The 26,506-nt window shown below is 42.8% G+C and overlaps 1 protein-coding gene across 1 annotated transcript; it reads left to right on the forward strand.

The window, feature by feature from the left end:
- LOC139376466 (zinc finger protein 281-like) lies at positions 1-26,280 on the forward strand. Its single transcript, XM_071119088.1, has 7 exons — positions 1-125; positions 13,429-13,901; positions 15,321-15,419; positions 15,604-15,721; positions 16,411-16,494; positions 21,220-21,338; positions 21,971-26,280. Exons 2-7 carry the CDS (start codon positions 13,476-13,478, stop codon positions 23,600-23,602), a joined length of 2,478 nt encoding a protein of 825 aa, XP_070975189.1. The 5' UTR covers positions 1-125; positions 13,429-13,475; the 3' UTR covers positions 23,603-26,280.
- The last annotated feature ends 226 nt before the right edge of the window (positions 26,281-26,506 follow it).

Consider the following 26,506-nt stretch of genomic DNA (forward strand, 5'->3'; position numbering starts at 1 on the left):
CCGCGCCTGGACAAGATGGAAGAAAGCATCGGCCGCAAGACGACAATGTTTTGTCTATAACACCTCAAAGGAACAAACAAGAGAAGAAAATACCAACATTTCTAGCCAGTCGCGGTCATGTGTAGGTAAATATTTACTGAAATGTACCTTTATTTCTGAGTATTTGTTTAAATGTGTGAACTTATACGCGGTGGAAATGTCAGAGGCAAATCGCTTCAGCATGCGAGAGATACTCTCGGTGGAGCATCATTGTTTCTCTGTTGCATGGGCCAGAATGTGGGCTTTAGTCGGGTAGCTCGTTAGCTAGCTGGTAAGCAGAAACTTGGCTCACCCGTACTATTTACAGTATGTGATCTAAAGTTAACGTGCACCGCAAGCCTTGAAGAAGGCTATAATTAGAGCTGGGTGTACTGAGTTAGTGTTAACACTATCTCGATAAATAGGGTCGAGCGCCAAAGACCACTATGAAGCGTTTGTTAGTCCGACTTTATTTCACCAACGTCGTCCCAGCCAAGGACAGCCAAGCTTCCTTCATAGACGGGCAAATAAAACGTGCTGCTATTATACCGGTAACTAGCTGGCGTTAAGGTTTTAATAACACAAACATTTCCTTCAGACAAATTAGGTCGTGCGAGCTCTAACGTTGAATCCCTGGCTAATGTTTTGCCAGCATGAGACTAGCAAGCTACTAGCTCCCTGAGTTGTATACAATGGTTTGATATGGCGAATCAGGATAACCCATTATTGATTGAGCCGTCGCCTTTTGGCATCTATTGTCATGATGTGAGCCGGTTTGTTGTCATGATGTGTTTCGATAGTATTGTATTTGTGACAGAAGCGTGCTTTGTATCAACAGTTGACCAGGACAGCTAACGCTATTTGTAGCGTGCTAGCTAGCTGCTGGCTATGCATCACAAAAGCCCATCCGCTCACCGTCAAATTATGGTCGGCTAGACTAAACAAAATATTGTGCCTGAGCCATCTGGAATTGTCAGCCGGCCTGCAGTTTTACCCCAACGACGTTAGACAAAATTCTGGCTAAATCCGTGGTAAAATATGGTGTGCTTTTAGTCTAGTGGACCCGTGTAATTTGTGGTACAATTTAGTACAATTTAGCAGGTAGCGATTTCAGCCGATGGTAGGCTGGACAATAGGAGTCTAAATTCACCCAAGGCTGGAAATGTCAGAAGGTTGTCTGAGCTGGAACACTAGCCCAATCCCATAGCAAATTACCTCCGCAGAGCATGTTAACTGAGGTGATGCTTACAGTTCAATTGAGCCTTAATGGCACCCAAAGATGTATCCCTTTCTTTTACCACTACAATCTGTTCTTAGGAGGAAACGGGAAAATAACAACTCGTGTAAAAAAAGTTAACATCCCCACCTCAATGGTGCCAAGTGTGCTTATGTCTGCATAAAGAGGAAGCAGGAAACAAATGGCAACTTCTGACTTTCTGGTCTAGCGTTTGATGACAACGGAATACACTGCCCAGCCTTACATAATTAGAAAGAGGAGATTCTCATGATTAAACTGGTGTCCAACTTCAAAAAATATACATTTGCACATTGCGAGATATTTGGTGAAATATAACAGCATGCCTCTCTATAGGTAGACAATGGGGGGAGTTCAGCGTTCCGAGGGCAAAATACATTTCATGGCTAGCGTTTGATGACAATGGAATACACTGCCCAGCCTTACATAATTAGACAGGGGAGATTCTCATTAAAATGGTGTCAATTTTAAAACTCTAAATGCACACATTGTGAGATATTTGGCGAAGTAGACAGGCATACCTATATTTCCCTATAGGAAACAATGGGACGACCTCAGAGTTCCATAAGTAAATTTGTTTACATTTTACCTACAAACAAGCAGGTCTCATTGCCAACAATAGCAGGCATTGTGACGTGGAACAATGGGCTGGGAATAGAACGTTTGGAAGGAGAGTTGGTGCCACGCTGCTCAATAGAACTAATATGAGCTGGCAGTGTGAAAAATGCCCTAAAACAAGGTCTGTTTTTTTCGTGATTACTTCAAAACTACGGCAACCAGCTGGGACATATGGTAATATTATGAAACTGGGCTCCACGGCAAATACAATACTTTTTTTTAATCAGAAAAAAAGCATTGTTAAAAATGCAATGTGTCCAGCCTTCCAAAGGTTCTTTATTTGTATACTCACTTTTCCAAGGGCAGCAAATTCATGGTGTTCACATCCCCTGTAATAAAGTTGAAGTAATTGTCACTTAGTGTCATTTGAATGAGAATATACCATTGCAAATTTTACATTGCAGCACAGTTTTTTTGTTTGGCTACAATCCAAGCTGTATATGATACAAATTGCAACTTTGTCTTACGCTGGTGAAATGGCACACACTATTCCACATGGGCCTAATGCTATGGTGATGTCTAATTGGTAATAGGCGAGCACAAGGTGGTTTGAGACAGATGTAACGTTATTTTGTATGCACGTCCAACGAAATGCTTATTTGCAGGTTAATTCTCAACCCTGCAACAATAACAAAATATAGGAATACGAACAAAGTAAATGGCTCAGTACAATATAAACCTTTTAGCATAAGTATAATATAGGAAGGCTCAATTTAAAGTCCAATATTTACATGTGTTTTGGCTTTGTTTAGATTGTGCTGTTTTTAGCAATCATAATAAGCAGTTGGGCATTTCCATGTAAAAGGACCGATGAGCACCAACGTGAGCTTTCATTTGACACGCTCCTATGAACTTAGGAGTCCGTTTTTGAGAAGTTAAGGCACATTTCCATCCTAAAAAATTAGGACTAAGCAAAGGGTTTCATTTTGGGTCAAAGAGATGGAAAAGGAGTTTTAGAAAAACATTTAGCAGAAAAAGTCTTTAAGGTATTAAAAATACATCAAGCCATAATAATGTGGAATTTAAGACCGCTGCCAACTAATATCAACACAGATTTAGTTTTGGAGAAATTGTCCTGCCCTCTCTCTGTAAGTTTAAGAAACATTGCCTTGAAATTCCATTGCAAAAAAACACACCTTGAAGATGTTTTCTAATTTCTCTCCCTCGTGAGGGAGTAGTGCTTAATTTGAGCAGGAACAGGATCCGACACCTTTCAGTTTCGGACTGTTTCGTTCCGAAACTCAATTGCCAGGATTCGGTAGGCCTACTGCTTGTGACAAATCTATTTCACTGTTTGCTTTTATTATCATTTTTAAATTGCAATCTTTTTTATTTTGATTTAAACTTTATTTAACTAGGCAAGTCAGTTTGAACAAATTCTTATTTACAAAGATGGCCTACCAAAAGGCCTCCTGCAGGGATGGGGGCTGGGATTTAAAAAAAAATATATCGGACCAAACACTCATGACAAACACACATCATGACAAGAGAGACCTACCAACAACAGCACGTCAGCAACACAACATGATTGGGAATCCCATAGGGCGGCGCACAATTGGCCCAGTGTCGTCCATGTTTGGCCGGAGTAGGCCGTCATTGTAATTAAGAATTTGTTTTTAACTGATTTGCCTGGTTAAATAAAATCAAGCTGATTCTATACAAATGTAAAGAGGCCAGGTCATGAAGGCTTGCTTGTGTTAATTCAAGTAGGCTCTTATGTAATTATCCTGCCCCCTAAAAAAATGTGCCTGATATTATCAAATAACATGTTTTGTCACATACACATATTTAGCGGATGTTATTGCTGGTGTAGCAAAGTGCTTTTGTTCCTACCACTGCACTGTTGGAGGTATCTAACAATGCACACACATCTGAAAGTAAAAGTATGGAATAAAGAAACATATAAATATTAGGACGAGCAATGTGCGTGTCATTGACTAAAATACAGTAGAATAGAATACAGGATATACATATGAGATGAGTAAAGCAGTATGCAAACATTATTTAAGTGACCTGTGATTCCATGTCTATGTATATTATAGGGCAGCAGCCTCAAATGTGCAGGGTTGAGTAACCGGGTGGTAGCCAGCTAGTGATGGCCATTAATTTGTGTTGGGCTTGCCTGGGTTTAGCCCATGGCTTGGGTGTAGCTTAAAAGCAGTGGTGGAAAAAGTACCCAATTTTCATACTTGAGTAAACGTAAAGATGCCTTAATAGAAAATAACTGAAGTGAAGGTCACCCAGTAAAATGTAACTTCAGCAAAAGTCTAAAAGTATTTGGTTCATACTTAAGTACTAAAAGTAAATGTCATTGTTAAAATAAATAAGTGTCAAAATTAGGGTTGCACATTTTGGGGAATATTTAGAGGTGGACTCTTTCCATGGGAATTAACAGGAATATATGCAAACTAATAATATTAGCATTTAAATGTAGATGTTGTAGGTCCTCCGAGTGAGAGAAAGAAAGAGAGAAGGAGAGAATTAGAGAACGCACACTTAGATTCACACAGGACACCGAATAGGACAGGAGAAGTACTCCAGATATAACAAACTGTCCCCAGCCCCCCGACACAAAATACTGCAGCATAAATACTGGAGGCTGAGATAGGAGGGGTCAGGAGACACTGTGGCCCCACTCAAGGACACCCCCGGACAGGGCCAAACAGGAAGGATATAACCCCACCCACTTTGCCAAAGCACAGCCCCCACACCACTAGAGGGATATTTTCAACCACCAACTTACCATCCTGAGACAAGGCTGAGTATAGCCCACAAAGATCTCCGCCATGGCACAACCCAAGGGGGGGCGCCAACCCAGACAGGATGACCACATCAGTGAATCAACCCACTCAGGTGACGCACCCCTTCCAGGGACGGCATGAGAGAGCCCCAGTAAGCCAGTGACTCAGCCCCTGTAATAGGGTTAGAGGCAGAGAATCCCAGTGGAAAGAGGGGAACCGGCCAGGCAGAGACAGCAAGGGCGGTTCGTTGCTCCAGAGCCTTTCCGTTCACCTTCCCACTCCTGGGCCAGACTACACTCAATCATATGACCCACTGAAGAGATGAGTCTTCAGTGAAGATTTAAAGGTTGAGACCGAGTTTGCGTCTCTGACATGGGTAGGCAGACCGTTCCATAAAAATGGAGCTCTTTAGGAGAAAGCCCTGCCTCCAGCTGTTTGCTTAGAAATTCTAGGGACAATTAGGAGGCCTGCGTCTTGTGACCGTAGCGTACGTGTAGGTATGTACGGCAGGACCAAATCAGAGAGAGAGGTAGGAGCAAGCCCATGTAATGCTTTGTAGGTTAGCAGTAAAACCTTGAAATCAGCCCTTGCTTTGACAGGAAGCCAGTGTAGAGAGGCTAGCACTGGAGTAATATGATCCATTTTTTTGGTTCTAGTCAGGTTTCTAGCAGCCGTATTTAGCACTAACTGAAGTTTATTTAGTGCTTTATCCGGGTAGCCGGAAAGTAGAGCATTGCAGTAGTCTAACCTAGAAGTGACAAAAGCATGGATTAATTTTTCTGCATCATTTTTGGACAAAGTTTCGGATTTTTGCAATGTTACGTAGATGGAAAAAAGCTGTCCTTGAAATGGTCTTGATATGTTCTTCAAAAGAGAGATCAGGGTCCAGAGTATGCCGAGGTCTTTCACAGTTTTATTTGAGACGACTGTACAACCATTAAGATTAATTGTCAGATTCAACAGAAGATCTCTTTGTTTCTTGGGACCTAGAACAAGCATCTCTGTTTTGTCCGAGTTTAAAAGTAGAAAGTTTGCAGCCATCCACTTCCTTATGTCTGAAACACATGCTTCTAGCAAGGGCAATTTTGGGGCTTCATCATGTTTCATTGAAATGTACAGCTGTGTGTCATCCGCATAGCAGTGAAAGTTAACATTATGTTTTCGAATAACATCCCCAAGAGGTAAAATATATAGTGAAAACAACAGTGGATTAAACTTTAATTAAACGAGTTGACTCTAAACATGGGATGATTTCACTGAACAACAAAAGAAAGGGTTTATTGAATGATCCCCAATGATCCATCGCATCTCCCTAAAATGTTTTCAACATGTGTCTGTTAAATGATGGTCTAGAAACTAAAGCTTTGGGTGTCTTCCTCTCGGGCTTCCATGTATTCTCCCTGGACCTCCTCAATGTCCACCTCTTGAACATCGGACTCTGAGGCCTCATCTTCAGTCACTTGCCGACCTTGTTGAGGATGGCTCGTTGTCAGGCTCAAATTCGCCCGGATGGCCACCAATTTTTCAACCCTTGTGTTGGTCTTGTGTGTGTGTTCCCAAACAAGGACCAGTTGCGCTCTGAGGCGGCTGATGTTGGTGGGATTTGGAGGATGATAGGGGCAACGGGAAAGAGCCTTAGATCCACAAAGTCCCTTCCACTAGGTGGCTGATGAGATGTTGGCACGACTGCCAAATTGCATCTCCATCCCAAAGCCCTTGCTTGGAAGTGTACTTCGCCAGACTGCCAAGAACCTTGCCCTCATCCAGGCCAAGGTGGTGAGACACGGTTGTGATGACACCACAGGCCTGGTTGATCTCTGCACCAGACAGGATGCTCTTGCCAGCGTACTTGGGGTCCAACATGTACGCTGCGGCATGTATGAGCTTCAGGCAGAAGTCTTCACGCTTTTTGATGTATTTCAGAACAGCAGTTTCCTCTGCTGGGAGAAACAGTGAAGTGGGCAGGGCAGTACGGGTATCTTCTCTTACGTCTGCAAGCAGTCTGAACATCAGAAAGGATGGCATTGTCTCCCTCAATCTGTGCTATGGCTACTGCTATAGGTTTCAGGCTGCATACCCTTCGCTCCCAAAATACATCATCCAGGAGGATCCTCTTGATGGGGCTGTCCATGTAAGCAGACTGTGATGTGGCCATTTCTTGGAGAGACTCCTGCACCTCCAGGAGACTGTCAAACATGACAACACCACTCCAGGGGGTGTTGCTGGGAAGCTTCAATGTGGTGCTCTTATTCTTCTCACTTTGCTTGGTGTGGTAGCTTGCTGCTATAACAAGACCCTTCACATACCTAACCATTTCCTTGGCTCTCTTGTAGAGTGTATGCATTGTTTCCAGTGCCATGATTTCCTCAAGAAGCAGATTCAATGCATGAGAAGCACAGCCAATGGGTGTGATGTGAGGGTAGGACTCCTCCACTTTAGACCAAGCAGTCTTGAAGGCATTGACTGCCTTCAAATCATCTGCAATGTAGACCGGTTTGTCTGTTGTCCCTTGTCTGTGCTCTTGTAGAATACTGAGGGTTGGCGCTGATGTAGTTTCTCTGACAACGTTCCTCCATTGAGTCAAAAAAACTTCTGATTCGAGGAGGTCCATGAGCTGTTGCTATCTGATTCCACATTTTCACCTTGAGTAGGAGTAGAGGGACTTTTGTCAGAGGTTGCTTGTTATGAGAGCTGAGGGAACTTTATGTACTTGGCCAGGTGATTCTGCATCTTTGTTGCATTCTTCACATATGACTTGGCACAGTATTTGCATATGTACACAGCTCTTCCTTCTACATTAGCTGCAATAACATGTCTCCACACAAGTGTGCACGTGGCATTTTCCTGTAAAGATAAAGAAATGAGTTAAAAAAACGAATAAAATTCCATGTACAGATAAATAGTTACGGAGTTAGATTAAACAACTTATTTGTAAGATACATGTTTTAAAATGAAACATGTATGGAAACAGGTGAATTAACACTCCTCAGTTAACAGGCTCAAGCAAGCTAAAAACCCACATGGTAGCAAAAACTAAGTAGCAGAAATTGTTAAGTTAGAATGACTTAAACACTGCTGTAGGCTACTATTTACTAGTTGACAACAAATCATGTATGTCATAAAATATATTCACCCCACCCAGTATTGTAATCAAAACTTACCAGAAAGCATGTAGTCCTTGGCTCAGACAGTGTAGTAGTGTGGGCTCAATAGCATCTCATTTGTGTGCAAGATCTTGAGAATCAGCTGTACATGTGATGGAAGAATGCACTGTGCATGCAGAGGGTTGCAATTCCATTGAATTGGGGATAGTTTAACCAAAATATGCCATAAGCTCTAGAATTGCCTTGTGTATCACACAAAGGTTAACTGTTAGAAGCTAACTTTGTTTTGATGAATTTAAGCTAAATTCCCGGGCTTAACTTCCCATAGAAAATTTGCAGAAGTTTCCTACCCTTTGCAACCCTAGTCAAAATAAAAGTAGAAATGCATTTCAAATTCCTTTATATTAAGTAAACCAGACAGCTTTTTATTTACTGTTAGCCAGGGGTAATTCACAAACTAAGCATTTGTGTTAGTGAGTCTGCCAGATCAGAGGCAGTGGGGATGACAAGGGATGTTAAGTGTGTAAATTAGACAATTTTCCTGTTCTGCTAAGCTTTCAAAATGTAACGGGTACTTTTGGGTGTAAGGGAAAATGTATCATATTTTTTTCGTAATATAGTGAATTAAAAATGGTCAAATATAAATAGTAAGTACAGATACACAAACTACTTAAGTAGTACTTTCAAGTATTTTTTTACTTAAGTACTTCACACTGCTTTAATAGACCAACGCGTGGCCATTGCTTTGGTGAGAGAGAAGCACGCCTGTATCTCTCACAGAACTAGAATGAGATGAACTTTCTATGTTCTCTTTCTGCTCTGATAGACGTGGACCTCCAACTCATCTCCACTGTTACACTTCATCATTTATTTCCATATAGGATCAAATCCATGGAAGGGTGCTGCAGCACCCCTGATCAATTGTTATAGAATTACTGCTGTCTGTTCAGAAAGAAATCTGAATACTACACCAGATGTAGGCCTAGAATTCAGCAAAAGAGGATCAATAGCTTTTTTATTTTAAATAGCCTACCTGTGGATTGTGTGTCGCCAAATCACAAGGCATGCGTACAGTCGGGAACACGAGGCAAATCTGTCAGAGAACAGCATGCATCCAAAAGGGTCCTTTCGCAATATTTAACATGCAATTGCGGGATAACCTGAATGGACAGCAGATGGATCCTGTTGAAAAGAGGACTAATCTGTCAGTGGCCAACAGCATACCACCCTGCATTCCACTGCTGGTTTGCCTCTGAAGCTAAGCCGTGTTGATCCTGGATGGGAGACCAGATGCTGCTGGAAGTGGTGTTGGAGGGCCAGTAGGAGGCACTCTTTCTTCTGGTAAAAAAAACATGTATCCTAATGCCCCAGGGCAGAGTTTGGGGACATTGCCCTGTGTAAGGTGTCGTCTTTTGGATGGGACGTTAAATGGCTGTCCTGGTCACTAAAGATCCCATTGTTCTTATTGTAAGAGTTGGGGTATTAACCCCGGTGTCCTGGCTAAATTCCAGATGTTGCCATCATACCATCATGGCCACCTAATCATCCCCAGCTTCCAATTTGGCTCATTCATCCCCCTCTCCCCTGTAGCTTATTCCCCAGGTCATTTCTGTCAGCTTACCTGGTCAAATAAGGGTAAAAAAATAAACAAGTCTATTGAGCGAACAGCATTGTTTTACTTTAAAATTGTTTTTGGCACGAGCGCATCGCCCATCACCGGTCTGCTCATCAGTCAGTGAAGCTGGAAAGCTTTTTTTAGGACTATAATTTCCTCCTCATATTGTACAATGTGTGTTTCCTCACACTTAGGCCTAGGCTATTGATGGATTCAAGACAAGGTCATTTTTATTGATCTCAGATTTTCAGTTTGTCAAAGTAGCCTGTCATTTTGATCATTTGTGAGTTATTGTTAGGTTTCTGACAGTCTCCAGTCATCTAAAACTATGTAGAATTGCATGCAATCCATTTATTAAAGGCAAAATAAATTCTGCTCCCCCATGCGCGCAACTTCTACAAGCTCCTCTACCGCTCTATTCAAAAGTGACGATAATTCATGCAAGATTTATTTTATGTGTTTATTTTTTTTTAAAGTAACACATTCCACTACCTCAGAGCCCCCCAGGTCATCCCCTCTTGGGCTCACTTTTTGTTCCAGCACCTCCCAATTTACAAATTAAGCACTGCAAAGGAGGATAATGAAAGTTCAGAAGTAACAAGTAGACCTATCCATTAGATTGTGTTTTTACTGATATCAGTTTAGTTGATTAATTATTTAGTGATTTAAAGCTGGAAATTCTCTAAAAACAATCTGCAATAGAATTGGCTGCAATGGGGAAATCCTAGTCACAGTCCACTGTTGAGTTCACAAGTTTGGACAGTACAGTACAGGGTTAGGACAACGGTTGACATCGCCTATCATGCTTATGTACTCTAAACTGTGATATACAATGGTATTGGCCAAGTCCCCCAATTGTTGTACAAAACTCCACACAAATCACCATTTGGGCTAAAGCGTGAAATCGCATGCTACAACTGGACCGAACATGAAACAAGGTTGTTGAAAGCCAAAGTGCAGGTCTTTTCTTATATTATTTTCTGGTGGAGATTCATGATGGAACAGGTGTGTCTGTGTCTCGCGCACATGATGGCACAAAGTGACACTCAACTGATGAGGAACGGGCAGGCTTACCGTAGTGAGTTAGGTTATAAATCATGGGCTGGATAGAAGCAAAGTCTACAGTCTTCAGAACTGGGTGGTAATCATCCTCTCTCTTAATAGGCTTTTGTTTGTTACATCTCGCATAAAGCTGTTATTGAGAGTAGCCTATAGACTCCGGCTTTCATTCTTGTTCTTTTACAAAACAGCAGCTTTAGGACAACCGTACCTTCGTAGGCTATTAGAACATTTGGGAAATGGGCTACTGTTCAAAACTTTAATTTGTCTTAAAGTGTTTATGATGGGCCTAGTAGGAGGATCGGTTATTGGCCACAGCTGCTTGTTCCATTATTGGTGGAGTCAATAAGTTAAGCATTGCCGTAGCTTACTGAAGTAGGGCGGCAGGTAGCCTAGTGGTTAGAGCATTGGGCCAGTAGCTGAAAGGTTGTTAGATTGAATCCTCGAGCTGACAATGTAAAAATGTGTTGTTCTGCCTCTGAACAAGGCAGTTAACCCACTGGCTGTCATTGTAAATAAGTATGTGTTCTTAACAGACGTGCCTAGTTAAAAAATAAAGTAGTTTCTTCAATCTTTGTTGACCCGATGCGATATGTAGCACGGCTAGTAATGGATTTCACGCCGCTGCTGTGATAACCTCATGTGACATGATTAACGTAGGTCACTCCCCTTGCACTTTGCACGATAGCAGTGGGCATTTAGTCAGTGGTTAATAACCTAATCATTATTTAGCCATAGCTGCCAGGCATTTGGAAATGTGGGCTATGCTACATGGAACATTAGCCAATTATATTTGCTTCAAATTGCTAAAACAAGAATCAAGCATTTCACAGTAAAGTCTACACACGTTGTATTCGGCCCTTGTGACAAATACAATTTGATTTGAGAAGCAGGGTGTTAAAAGGTCTTAAAAGGAACCACAACACACAGGTTTTGCTTGATAACCTTAACCCAGACACTATTTCATAGCCTCACTCCATAGAAATAAGAATTACTCAAGCATTGTGTTCCAGATGATAGGCGAAGCCCAATGAATTCAATCAAGTAATTAATGGATGACTGTAAGCACACTGACCACATTCCCCTGGGGCCAGTCTAGCCCTATGGTCAGGGTTAAACCAATACCTTACAACAAGATTGCAAGCTTGCAGCCGATATCCTCCTCAGTATAACTGCCCTGTTTTGTTAGTCTTTCTCTCCTGCAAATAGCCGCAGGAGAAAACAACTCATCTAATAAACGTAGCAAAAAAAGAAACGTCCTCTCACTGTCAACTGCGTTTATTTTCAGCAAATTTAACATGTACATTTTAGTAGAATAATAGTGAAGACATCAGAACTGTGAAGTAACACGTAGTGGAACATGTACTAACCAAAGAAATGTTAAACAAATGATGCCAAGAGTGTGCACAGCTGTCAACAAGGCAAAGGGTGGTTACTTGAAGAATTTCAAATATAAAATATATTGATTCAACACTTTTTTTTTGGTTACTACAAGAGTCCGTGTTATTTCATAGTTTTGATATCTTCACTATTATTCTGCAATGTAGAAAATAGTAAAATAAAGAACAACCCTTGAATGAGTAGATGTGTCCAAACTTGACCGGTACTGTATTATCTCACTCAAGATGTTTCCATAACGTGGATCTATACATAGCCTGGTACAGTTGACGTTGGAAGTTTACATACACCTTAGCCAAATACATTTAAACTAAGATTTTCACAATTCCTGACATTTAATCTGAGTAACAATTCCCTGTCTTAGGTCAGTTAGGATCACCACTTTGTTTTAAGAATGTGAAATGTCAGAATAATAGTAGAGTGATTTATTTCAGCTTTTATATCTTTCATCACATTCCCAGTGGGTCAGAAGTGTACATACACTCAATTGGTATTTGGTAGCATTGCCTTAAATTGTTTAACTTGGGTCAAATGTTTCAGGTAGCCTTCCACAAGCTATAAGTTGGGTGAATTTTGGGCCATTCCTCCTGACAGAGCTGGTGTAACTGAGTCAGGTTTGTAGGCCTCCTTGCTCACACAAGCTTTTTCAGTTCTGCCCACAAATGTGCTATACGATTGAAGTCAGGGCTTTGTGATGGCCACTCCAATACAATGGCTTTGTCGTCCTTAAGCCATTTTGCCACAACTTTGGAAGTATGCTTGGGGTCATTGTCCATTTGGAAGACCCATTTGCGACCAAGCTTTAACTTCCTGACTGATGTCTTGAGATGTTGCTTCAATATATCCACATCATTTTCCTTTCCTCTTGATGCCATCTATTTTGTGAAGTGCACCAGTCCCTCATGCAGCAAATCACCCCCACAACATGATGCTGCCACCCCTGTGCTTCACGGTTGGGATGGTGTTCTTCGGCTTGCAAGCATCTCCCTTTTTACTCCAATCATTTGTCCCCATGTGCAGTTGCAAACTGTATTCTGGCTTTTTTTATGGCGGTTTTGGAGCAGTGGCTTCTTCCTTGCTGAGCGGCCTTTCAGGTTATGTCGATATTTGACTTGTTTTGTTGTGAACTTAGATATATTTGTACCTGTTTCCTCCAGCATCTTCACAAGGTCCTTTGCTGCTATTCTTGGATGGATTTGCACTTTCCCACCAATGTACGTTCATCTCTAGGAGACGCGTCTCCTTCCTGAACGGTATGACGGCTGCGTGGTCCCATGGTGTTTATTCTTACGTACTATTGTTTGTACAGATGAACGTGGCCATGATCATTTTCTGGAACTTCCCAAGCTGTTTAAAGGCACAGTCAACTTGGTGTATGCAAACTTCTGACCCACTGGAATTGTGATGCAGTGAATTACAAGTGAAATAATCTGTCTGTAAACAATTGTTGGAAAATGACTTGTGTCATGCACAAAGTAGATGTCCTTACCGACTTGCCAACACCTATAGTTTGTTAACAAGTAATTTGTGGAGTGGTTGAAAAACAAGTTTTAATGACTCCAACCTAAGTGTATGTAAACTTCTGACTTCATCTGTATCCTTTCTTCCCTTCTCTTGAAGGACACCCCTACCTGGCCCCATCTAGTGCTTCCCCTCCTGCACTTGCCATGAGTATTATCCAAGACAAGCTAGGCAACGAGTTTCTGCAAAGCAACGGGGGTATGGACCCCAACTTCACCCCGGGTATGCTCATGTTTAGCCACCTGCCGCCTGTCACCAGCTTCACTCGCCTGGCTTCGCAGTCAGTCATGGTGGGCAACCAACCCCAGGAGATTATCCTAAAAAAGGAACGTGACTCTCCTCCCCACGCCGGCAGCTTCCTCCATGGCATGGGCATCAAGCAGGAGCGGATGAGCGAGCTGGACTACCGTGTGCCCCTCTATGGTGGAGGAGGACTGGGTGGCAGCTGTGGCGGAGGAGGGGGCATGCGGAAGGGCAATGAGATGCTGGAGATGCAGTTTGGTGGAGGCCACCACCACAACCATCAGAACATGCTCCTGCATGACCTCAGCAACGGCCGAATTGGAGAGCTGGTGAGAAAGCCAAGTTTGTTGTGGGCGTTGTAGTTTTTGACTGAAAAACTACAATGCCAGTCAATAAATATAGTTTGTTGATTGGTTACGTATGCTTTTTAGTATTTTCCACTTTGGTACTTTGGTACTCCGAGGGTTTTTTATGTATCAAAAAGGAGTTGAGGTGGTGGGTGTGGCAATGGGCACGGTCAGCGCGGCTGAATTTCTAACAACATTTTAGAGGCTCTATCTTGGTGCTCTATTTTATTTATGTATGTTTGTTACATTACAGCCTTTTTCCACCTCATTCTACACACAATACCCCATCATGACAAAGCAAAAACGGGTTTTTAGAAATGTTAGCACATTTAAAGAATAAACTGCCATGTTACATTTCCACTAGTATTCAGACCCTTTGGTATGTGACTCGAAATTGAGCTCAGGTACTTCCTGTTTCCAATTATCATCCTTGAGATGTTTCTACAACTTTATTGGAGTCCACCTGTGGTAAATTCAGTTGATTGGACATGATTTGGAAAGGCACACAACTGTCTACATAAGGTCCCACAGTTGACAGTGCATATCAGAGCAAAAACCAAGCCATGATTTCGAAGGTATTGTCCGTAGAGCTCCAAGACAGGATTGTGTCGAGGCACAGATCTGGGGAAGAGTACCAAAACATTTCTGCAGTATTGAAGGTCCTCGAACACAGCTTCCATTCTTAAATGGAAAAAGTTGGGAACCACCAAGACTCCTCCTAGAGCTGGAACCCTGGCCAAACTGAGCAATCGGGGGAGAAGGGCCTTGGTCAGGGAGGTGACCAAGAAACTGACAGAGCTCCAGAGTTCCTCTGTGGAGATGGGAGAACCTTCCAGAAGGACAACCATCTCTGCAGCCTCACGTCTGGAGGAAACCTTGCACCATCGCCATCATCCCTATTGTGAAGCAATGGTGGTGCCAGCATCATACTTTGGTGGTGTTTTTCAGCGGCAGGGACTGGGAGACTAGTCAGGATTAAGGGAAAGATGAACAGAGCAATGTACGGAGGTGTTGCCAGAGAATTGAATGTTCATTTCTCAGCCATAAGTCGCCTCAAATGTCGTTTTTGAGAATTTGGCAGTATGTCCAATCGGCCTCACATCCGCTGACCATGTGTAACCACACTAGCTCAGGACCTCTACTTCCGGGCTGCTTCGCTTATTGGATCGTTTGAGACCAGCCACCCAGACAGCTGATGAAAAGGGGAGTATTTCTGTCTATAATAAAGCGCTTTTCTTGGCAAAAACATTTATTTAGATTTTTTTTACAGCCCACCCATGTCAGAAAAATCCCTGATTCCTTCTAAAGATAGAAATCGGTTATCAGTTTAGGACCGATAGCTCCCTTTGAGAATATTCACACTGTGTATGTTATCTGTCTACATGGCCACCTTGTCCTCAGGTGTCTGGAAGACCAGTGAAAGGGACAAAAGAGTCGTTGGGAAGAAGACGGAAGAGCGACGTGGAAGGTAAAGCCAGAAGAAAACGTGGAGAACACAAGGTAGAACCCAACACATCTCTAACGTTCATTCATTTTAATTTGAGTCAAAGCTACCAGAATGTCGCACAACAGTTCACTTTTGCGGTAGTCATGTCAACCCCCTCACACAACACGTTTTTTATACTTTGACGTAGCAGCACAATTGCGTTATTCTGACCTTTCATTGTGTCGCTCACCCGCACAGATGTTGGACGGCGAAGGGGGCGGCCTGTCTCCCAACTCCAAACCACACATCTGCGAGCACTGCAACGCTGCCTTTCGCAGCTCCTACCACCTCCGCAGACACGTACTCATTCACACAGGTGAGAGGCTTTCATTGATTTTTGCATGAGAATTTTTTGTTCATTTGGTGCATTTGTTTTTGCTTGACTGTGGCACCTGGTGGGTGAAGTGTGTACTTTGTAGATCAATCTATTGGTCCTAAACTGAAATCCTCACCCACCCAAGGCACCAGGTGAACTAAAATGAATGCACCCAATATCACTGATTTGAGTAGCATGGATGTGATAATTTGTGTGATGCAATGAATATTCTCTAAATGCTGAGGTAATGTAAATGACATTTCTTGCAGGAGGTCGGACCCATTGACGCAAAGGGAAATCCTGTTATTTTTTGTCTTTTAAAGTGAATGTTCAGCCAAATTACAAATTTATATAGAAATGTCCTTACCTTGAAAGTGATCTATGGACAAGGAGAGACTGCAATTCACACTGTAGTTTTAGTAAACAGGACACCAATGCGTGGATTGCTGTTTTTGTCCTATGATTGCTTTCAAGGTAAGGAAACAAATCTAAATGTGTAATTTGGGGGAACCATCCCTTTAGGATTTCACTCTTTAACTTAACATTGTCTTCTTCTGCGGTGTTACTCCAAATGATCCAATGTAATCAACTGACACTGCCCACCCTTCTTGAGTAAAGCCAACCTCTGCTTTCCCCCACTGATAGTCAATTAATGTGGAGAGTGGGTGATTGTATTTCTGATCGCACAGGTGAGAGGCCTTTCCGGTGCAGTCAGTGTAACATGAGCTTTATACAGAAGTATCTGCTGCAGCGGCATGAGAAGATCCACAGCGGTGAGTTTTTCCCTTAACCTATGATAGTCAAAGCTGTGGTCAATTCCATTTAAATTCAAGAACTCATCTCAAATTCAGAGGCAAAATTGGAATTTCAGTTTACTTCCCAAATTGAAATGAAATTGAACCCAGTGTGCAATTTTAAAACGTTTCAGCTGAGCATTTCATGCTTTTTGAGGTTGTTTAGATAATTAAAAAATAATCATGGGTTTTCTATTTTGGTTTAGATTTTTTTTTAAACATGAAATGCACTTTGCATTGTGGATTGAATGCTGTAACATATGAATTGCTTAATTCTGTACTAAGTCCCATGATGGTAGTGACTGCCCCATTGTTGCTTATCACTTACAGTGCCAGTCAAAAGTTTGGACACCTACTCGTTCAAGAGTTGTTCTTTATTTTTACTATATTCTACATTGTAAAATAATAGTGCGGACATCAAAACTATGAAATAACACGCATTGAAAACATCAAGCGCTATGATGATACTGTCTCTCATGAGGACCGCCACAGGAAAGGAAGACCCAGAGTTACCTCTGCTACAGAGGATAAGTTCATCAGAATTACCAGCCTCAGAAATTGCAGCCCAAATAAATGCTTCAGAGTTCAAGTAACAGACACATCTCAACATCAACTGTTCAGAGGAGACTGCGTGAATCAGGCCTTTATGGTCAAATTGCTGCAAAGAAACCACTACTAAAGGACACCAATAATTAGAGACTTGCTTTGGACAAGAAACACGAGCAATGGATATTAGACCGGTGGAAATCTGTCCTTTGATCTGATGACTTCAAATGTGAGATCTTTGGTTCCAACCACCCTGTCTTCACCCTGTCTTTATGAGACGCAGAGTAGGTGAATGGATGGTCTCCACATATGTGGTTCCTTCCGTGAAGCATGGGGGAGGTGATGTGATGGTGTGGGGGTGATTTTCTGGTGACATGGTCAGTGATTTAATTAGAATTAGAGGCACACTTAACCAGCATGGTTACCACAGCATTCTGCAGCGATACGCCATCCCATCTGATTTGGGCTTAGTGGGACTAGCATTTGTTTTTTAACATGACAATGACCCAACACACCTCCAGGCTGTGTAAGGGCTATTTGACCAAGAAGGAGAGTGATGGAGTGCTGCGACAGATGACCTGGCCTCCACAATCACCCGACCTCAACCCAATTGAGATGGTTCAGGATGAGTTGGACCACAGAGTGAATGAAAAGCAACCAACAAGTGCTCAGCATATGTGGGAACTCCTTCAAAAGTGAAAAGCATTCCAGGTGAAGCTGGTTGAGAGAATGCCAGAGTGCAAAGGGTGTCTACTTTGAAGATTCTCAAATATATAAAATGTATTTAACATTTTCTTTGGTTACTACATGATTTCATGTGTTATTTCATAGTTAAGATGTCTTCTATTATTCTACAATGTAGAAAATAGTAAAAAATAGACACCCTTGAATGAGTAGGTGTCAACTTTAGACTGGTAACCTATTAACTGTAATTTAATTTAATTAATTTACTTCAAAATATTTCAGTTGTGTATATTACATTTTGTTTTAGTTGATGACTTTATTTAATTCCAGAACATCTCATCTCTATAGAGCTGCTGTCTGACAATCCCAATTTTAGTAGTTCTTGAAAGTAAATCATACTTTTTTGCCTGATGAATACAAGTACAAACTATCAATCTTAGATCAGGGATCGGTGACCCTGTTACTGGAGAGCCGCAGATACTGCAGTATTATGTCCCAACTAGACACCACACTGAGCTAATTGAGCAGTTCAGTGATTGCCTAATTCAACACACTTGGTTTTCCAGGTCGGATAAATCAAATACATGAAGTGCCTGCGGCACTCTAGGACATGACTTGGATAATGTATTTTCATGTAGAGAACTCGTGAAGCAACTGCTCTGTATCCCTCTCGTGCATTCTTCTCTCTTTTACGAAGCCAGCGTAAGACGGACAAGTATGATCGCAATGGATTATGGTCATTGTAGTTAATTCCCACATTTCCTTCAACTATGTAGAATATTGATTGGCCTGTTTGAAACTACAGCTCTCTACTACATAGCACAGATAGGGCTTGATCTGATTTATCTTTTGAGAAACTGCAATGTGCTTATTGAGCTTACAGGGGGAAAACAATACGAAATGGTATAAAAAAAACAGCTGAAACAGAACAGCTGAAGGATATCCAAGAAAACATCTCTAAAATGCTGTCAATGCTTACCAAAAAATATTTTGTTTAAAAAAGGAAAGTAGAGTATTTTGTGTCAGATACAGGGCAGGAGTGTGGACGAACAAGACAACAAAGTTGGACTACTGGAAACAAGGTGCAAGATTAACTGCATCAGCGAGAAAACACACCCAAGAGGGGAGTTTCCATAGTGTCTGCCCCAAGTCCCACCATTCACCCTTGTACCATACAGCCTGGGCCTTTTTTAATTTAACATTTATTATTTCACCTTTATTTAACCAGGTAGGCTAGTTGAGAACAAGTTCTCATTTACAACTGACCTGGCCAAGATAAAGCAAAGCAGTGCAACAAAACGACAACACAGTTACACATAAACAAACGTACAGTCAACAACACAATAGAAAATAAATTGAAGAATCTATTTGGTGTGTAGGGAGGTAGGCAATAAATAGGCCATAGTGGCGAAATAATTACACAATTACAATTTAGCCTAACTATCTCGAGTGATAGATGTGCAGATGATGATGATGTGCAAGTAGATACTGGGGTGCAAAGTAATAACAAATAACAATATGGGGAAGAGGTAGTTGGGTGTGCTATTTACAGATTGGCTGTGTACAGGTACAGTGATCAGTAAGCTGCTCTGACAGCTGATGCTTGAAGTTAGTGAGGAAGATATGGGTCTCCAGCTGAAGTGATTTTTGCAGTTCGTTCCAGTCATTGGCAGCAGAGAACTGTAAGGAAAGGCGGGCAAAGGAGGTGTTGGCTTTGGGGATGACCAGTGAAATATACCTGCTGGAGCGTGTGCTACGGGAGGGGGTTGCTATGGTAACCAGTGAGCTGAGAAGGCTGGGCTTTACCTAGAAAATACTTAAAGATGACCTGGAGCCAGTGGGTTTGGCGACGAATATGTAGCGAGGGCCAGCCAACCGGAGCATATGGGGCTTTGGTGATAAAACGGATGGCTCTGTGATAGACTGCATCCAGTTTGTTGAGTAGAGTGTTGGAGACCATTTTGTAAATGACATCGCCGGAGTCGAGGGTCGGTAGGATGGTCAGTTTTACGAGGGTATGTTTGGCAGCATGAGTGAAGGATGCTGTGTTGCGAAATAGGAAGCTGATTCTAGACTTAAATTTGGATTGGAGATGCTTAATGTGAGTCTGGAAGGAGAGTTTACAGTCTAACCAGACAGCTAGGTATTTGTAGTTGTCCACATATTCTAAGTCAGAACCGTCCAGATTAGTGATGCTAGGCGGGTGGGTGCGGACAGCAATCGGTTGAAGAGCATGCATTTTTAGTTTTACTAGCCTTTAAGAGCAGTTGGAGGCCACGGAAGAAGTGTTGTATGGCGTTGAAGCTCGCTTGTGTCCAAGGAAGGGCCCGACGTATACAGAATGGCGTCGTCTGCGTAGAGGTGGATCAGGGAATCTCCCGCAGCAAGAGCGACGTCATTGATATATACAGAGAAAAGAGTCGGCCCGAGAATTGAAATAGATGGTAACTCTAGCCACTCTCCAGAGTTCCTGTGGAGATGGTTGTCCTTCTGGAATTTTCTCCCATCTCTGCAGCACTCCACTAGTCAGGCCTTTATGGTGGAGTGGCCAGATGGCAGTAACTCTTTAGTAAAAGGCACATGACAGCCCACTTGTAGTTTGCCAAAAGGCACTTAGACTTACAGACCATGAGAAACAAGATTTTCTGTTCTGAATAAACCAAGATTGAACTCTCTGTTCTCAATGCCAAGCTTCACGTCTGGAGGAAACATGGCACCATCCCTACGGTAAAGCATGGTGGTGGCAGCATCATACTATGAGGATGTTTTTCAGTGACAGGGACTGGGAGACAAGTCAGGATTGAGGCAAAGATGAACGGCGCAAAGTACAGAGATCCTTGACGTAAACCTGCTCAGGACCTCAGACTTGGGCGACGGTTCACCTTCCAACAGGACAACAACCCTTAGCACACAGCCAAGACAACGCAGGAGTGTCTTCAGGACAAGTCTCTGAATGTCCTTGAGTGACAGCCAGAGCCCAGACTTGAACCCCGATCGAACATCTCTGGAGAGACCTGAAAGTAGCTGTGCAGCGACGCTCCCCATCCATCATGACAGAGCTTGAGAAGGTCTGCAGAGAAGAATGGGATAAACTCCCCAAATACAGGTGTGCCAAGCTTGTAGCGTCATACCCAAGTAGCCTCGAGGCTGTAATCTCAGCCAAAGGTGATTCAACAAAGTACTCAGTAAAGGGTCTGAATACTTACTTAAATCTGGTATTTCCATTTTTTATTTTGAATACATTTTCAAAAAATGTATTGTTTTTGCTTTGTCATTATGCTTTGTCATTATGGGTATTGTGTGTAGATTGCTGAGTTTTTTTTTAAAAATTTTATATAATCCATTTTAGTAGTAGTAATAGTAGTAGTAATTAATAGTAGTAATTTTAAAAAATTAACATTTATCTAGATCGGCACTAGCTTTGAGTGAGAAAATTTGGTTCCAACTGTGTCGGTTGTCCTATTCATTGCTCAGGAGAGAAGCCCTTCAGCTGTGACCAGTGTAACATGTGCTTCATCCAGAAGTACCACATGGAGCGGCACAAGAGGACCCACAGCGGAGAGAAGCCATACAGGTGTGACACCTGCCAACAGGTCAGTTAGTCACACGGGTAGCTAGGATTTCCCCTCAAATCAGAAACAGATATTTGATTGACAAAATACCTGTGTTCAAATACTATTTAGGGTATTTCAATACTTTTTAAAATGTCTCTGAAAATAAAGTATTTAGAAAAGTGGCATAGATTTCAAGTAGTTGAATATTGGCATGTATTTAAAAATACCCATGTCAATACTCCATGCATTAAAACCCAGGTCTGTTTTGTCCTAAGCTTATTTCAGATAATGTCTTTGGAAATAACTATTACTACTACTAATAACTACTACTTGAAAATGGTTTCAGCCATTTATAGGAATTTGAAAGTACAAATACGAAAATAACCATGTATTTGAAACCAGGTTGGATTGACAATATGCCAATTCTTGATGTCACACTGATGTTTGTCTCAATCTAGCCTATTTGTTTGCTCAAAATATAATGGATAATCCAGTGTTGGATGCTTGCAACGTGTTATCACAGCCGTTTGGAACAGTAACGCTGGTTCCAGAGCACTTTGTGTGCATCTAACACTGGACAAAGACATCTTGTTGTCGTTGATCCATCTGCTCAATCGGGTGACTAGAACATATTTTAAAATACTGTGCATCTCCCCCTGTTCACCCTGTAGTTTTTCTCGAGGACAGACCGGTTACTAAAGCACAAGCGGACCTGTGGAGAAGCCTTAAAGAAGGGCCTAGACCCCGGCATGCTGCAGCTGGTCGACGCAGACATTGGCCACGGCAGCTACTCACTCACTCAGGGAAATGCTACCGCCACCTCTGGACGCAGGAGGGGCAAGTCCAAAAACGCAGGCGAAGGCATCGAGCGCAAGCGAAAGAAGACTGTGGCCGCCACCGTGTCGTCAGGAAGCCTGCAGGACTACGGCATGGAGTGCTCCGACCTCGGGCCCATCATGCAGGGCCGCACACCAAAGCTGGTCTTCAAGAAGAACAATAAGTCCCTCAACTCCGTGGAGGACGGGGAGCAGAAGCTGCTGTCTCAGAAGCAGGGCTCCATGGAGCTGGCGGTGGGCTCAGGGCTCGAGGCCTTGGGCCTCCTCCAGGGCTCCTCCGGTGGGGGCGCCAAGCAGGCCCAGTCAGCCACCAAGCAGGCCCAGTCAGCCACCAGCAACAACTACGACGGCGCCATGCAGTTTGTGAAGAAGCGCCGCTACCTCCAACATATGGCCAACAACGACTATGGGGCACCCTCCCTCCACATGGGCCAGCCCCAGTCCAGCAGTGTGATTCAGGGCTCGCTGGGCCACCAAAATGAGCTCGCCATGCCCATGCTGGACGCCTTGCCCCTGGACCTCAAGCACCATGACAAGTCATGCATCCCGGACGAGGTGCTCCAGAGCTTGCTGGACCACTACAGCCACAAGTCAGACAACGCGCACCACCACCATAGTGACGTAACCTTTGACCTCACCGACAGCAGTGGCTCGCACCACGTGGACCTGCAGCCGGCCGCACCTGTCACCCCAGAGTTGGATGACGACTCACCCAACGGCGGCGACAAGCAGGTGGTAATGAGCGAGTACTCCAAATTCCTACTGCAGGCCCTAGAGCGCACCAGCCACAGTGGGCCCTTCCCCACTCTGGGTCCCAGCAGGCCCTTCCCTTTGCTCCCTAGCAGCTCCAGCCCCACAGGGCCCTTCTTCCCTGACAAGCATGTCTACACTTCATCCCCGCTGGAATGTGGCTACCCACCATCCATCTCCTTGCCGTTGCCCAGCTCCACAGTCTCCTCTTCTTCGTTGTCATCCTCTAAGTCCCACTACGGCATACTGGTAGGCTCCCCGTCCCAGCCGGCCTTCCACCTCAATGGCCTGCAGGCGGCTAGCCACCAGCAGCTCACCCCGTCTCAGGAGCTTACTGAGCAGCTGGAGAAGCAGCACCACTCCCATGGGTTCCAGCTCACACCCCAGGAGCTGACGGCCGCCGGCGGGGCCACCAAGGAGCAGGGGGCCAAGGGAAACAGGAGCAACGGCTCCGGCAACTACGCCGACCTGGATACACCCAAGGAAGTGGACCTGCGGGCTACCTACCAGATCGAGAACTTTGCCCAGGCCTTCGGCTCCCAGTTCAAGTCGGGCCGCCATACCCCGCTGGGTTACAGCATTGACCTCCGGCCCGAGGTCGACCACCGAATACGGGCTACTGTGTCAGAATTCTCAGGGTTTACCAGTTTGTTAGCTGATGTCAGCGAGCCAGTTAGTACAGGATCGAAAACCGCAACAAGCCAAAGTTTCAGGTAAGGGTTAAAAATAGGTGAACCTAGTTGTGGGTTTTGTTTTTCTTTGTGTTCCTATACCCTTCATTTTCTTCTTGTAGCGAGATTTTTTAAATGAAACACTGCCATTAAATGTTGATAACCAGAACTCTACCAGGGAAGGTCTTTAAGGCCTCAAATGCAATTTTGGGATATTTGTTTGTATCTGTGTTTAGTCTTTATTTTGTTAGTGTAGTTGCTATGATATGAACTAAACCTACATTTGTATGTAATTTTAAAACAAAAGAATAGGGGGTAGCTATGAACTTAATTATTTCTTTCACCTGTAACCCCTTGTTTTAACAATCATACAGTTGTAAAGTATTAATGAATGATGATAATTACAATAATAATAATTAAGCTTGTGTCAGGGAAAAGCCCAGAATTCAAATGGCAAAAAAAAGTTCTATACTGTCTGTTACAAGAATTGTTACTCAGGAATTAAGGCAACATTGTGTAATAAGAATAACTTTGTATTATGAGATGCAACTGGCACACTTTTCACAGGTGTACTTTGAGACTACAAAGCTTTGTTACTATTTATCCCAGGAGGAGGGCGGAACAAAAAGACTGCAACAACTTCACTGGATCTTCCTGTTGAGTTTTCCTCATCCAACCCTTTCCGCTACTTGTTATGGTACTTCTATGTCAATGTGAAAACAACCGCTCACATTTCCTCCATAAAGGGCCACATGTAAAAGACATGGAAACATGGATATTTATACACTCAAGAACTCATGGTGTACACACCCCAGCCTCAACAGAAAGCGGTTTCAACCCAAGGACCTTGTTTTGTTTGTTTATGTGTGTGTATATGTGTCAAGTGGTGATATCTGTTTAGCCATGCACCTCTTTGGAATGCCCCCTTCAGTGGCCCATGACAAGGAAACACCCTGGCCCCATTAGCGACATTTCATCAATTATATTATCACACATTTTTACCGCTTGGTCCTCCACTCCTGTTACCCTTTTTTTGGCAATGGAAATCAAACGAGCACTTCTGAAAAACAAAATCGTAATTGAAAATGAAAAACAACCCGACTCAATTAAGGATGTGCAAAACCAAGTGATTTTTATTGGAGAATATTGAACAGGGGTGGGTGGAATAGAGCGTGAGGGTGTTCTGTAGGGAGAGTTAGACTGGTTGAACGGGTATGACCATGGTCATTTAGATGTATAGTTGCTTTAGTTTTTTGACTGTTTGGTCAGGTGGAGGGGTTGTTAGAATTGTATGTTACCCATTATTATGAGAGATGCAGACATTATGCTGAAACTCCCCCCACTGATGTACTATAAGACTACTGGATGCAAAAATCAAACTATTTTTCCTTTATTTATTCTTAAAGATGTTCTCCGGTACTTGAGTATACTTTTTAGCCACGATTTCTCAAAGTAACGCCCACAAGCCAAAGGTGGTCCATGAAAATAGCGTACATGTGCACCACATCATTGCTTGCTCTATTGTGTGTGCGTCTTGCTAGCTGTCACTCAAATGGCGAAGGGCTGTTGCTCATTTGCTAAAACTCTAATTGCTAGGGGGGGGGGGGGGGGGGGTGTCCAACGTGGGGGTAGATGTAAGCAAAATGGCGGCTCACGGCTTCCAGAAAAGTCTCAAACTTGGGATTTCATGGCCAATTGAGGAAACAGTAATTCTGCTCATATATATTATGCATGTATGAACTACACAATGACACATCCAGCTCAAAGCTGGAGGTAAAAAAAAATACTTGCTACTCGCCAAAGTGCCCGATCATGTCTTTAACCTAGCAAGTGTTCATTTTTACAGCATGTTTTGAAAGTGCAATTATTCACTGCACCTCAATCTGTCTTCACCCTACGAAATCAGGCCTGATACTGAAAAATAACCTTGGTGATAGAAGCTCAACTTCACGTTATAAATCCCCCCCCCCAAAATGCAGTCCTTCAAACATTGCGAGAATAAACAATGGCCTTTGTCTTCTTTGGCTCAAGCCACTTCTATCCAGGCAGCCAGGGTTGATCTTTTCCTACATCTGCTCAGATCTCAGGAAACGAAAGACTGGCTGGCCGGCCACTTCACTCCAAAACACACACTATGCGTTTAAAGAGAGAGCGAGAGGCTGAGAGAAACAAACGATAGGATTTACCTAAATATACCTCATCACTGAAGCTTCAGAAAGCAGGAACACGTGTTTTATGTATGTAGTGAAAATACTTGTAGTATAGGTTAAACATATTGTATAATCATGTAACACTGCTTGTGTTTACAATTATAGAAGAGCAATTGACTCGTTGAAATGCAAAATGTATTATCTTTTTTTGTCTGTAAAGCATTCACGCCAAGCAGTGTTGCATTCTAGGTGCCTCGTAGAAACGTTCTCTTATGTTATATCCTTTTATTTTTGTTACTTGCCCTAAATGTTTTCATATCTCTAGAAGGATATTGTTTACAAAAATGTACAAAAACACTAAAAGTTTGTTCATTTGGTTTCTTCCCATATGCATGATCTGATGATTTTGTATGGCCCTTTTTTCTGACCACAACACCTAATGTTGTAGCTGATGCTTCCCCATCCCTGTCCTTTTAGTTCCAGACCATTGTGATCTGATTTACAGGGCTGTACATGTTACTGCATTTAGAAACTGATTAGAGAAGCCAATAAACATTTTTTTACAAAAAAGAAACGACTAGCCTTCATTGGTGTAGTGAAGTCTTTGACAACAGTTGTCATTTTGTAATGGTTTGAACCACAAGCCTGGCAACTCAAATTTTGGTGATTGGACTAACTCACAATTATCTTTTGCAAGATTTGATTTACAGGGGGTCTACGGGGAGAAGTGCACTCTCCAAAGAAGAGGAACATCAACGTTAGCGTGATTTACAGGGGGTCTACGGGGAGAAGTGCACTCT

This window comes from Oncorhynchus clarkii, chromosome 20 (assembly GCF_045791955.1).
Source record: "Oncorhynchus clarkii lewisi isolate Uvic-CL-2024 chromosome 20, UVic_Ocla_1.0, whole genome shotgun sequence".
In the NCBI taxonomy this organism is placed as follows: domain Eukaryota; kingdom Metazoa; phylum Chordata; class Actinopteri; order Salmoniformes; family Salmonidae; genus Oncorhynchus; species Oncorhynchus clarkii.

What these genes read in the sequence shown, in the direction of transcription:
- LOC139376466 (XM_071119088.1), top strand. Translation starts at nt 13,476, where the DNA reads ATGAGTATTATCCAAGACAAGCTAGGCAACGAGTTTCTGCAAAGCAAC. An exon ending in ACGGCCGAATTGGAGAGCTG is followed by an intron (nt 13,902 to 15,320) that starts GTGAGAAAGCCA and finishes CCTTGTCCTCAG; the next exon opens with GTGTCTGGAAGACCAGTGAA. An exon ending in ACACGTACTCATTCACACAG is followed by an intron (nt 15,722 to 16,410) that starts GTGAGAGGCTTT and finishes CTGATCGCACAG; the next exon opens with GTGAGAGGCCTTTCCGGTGC.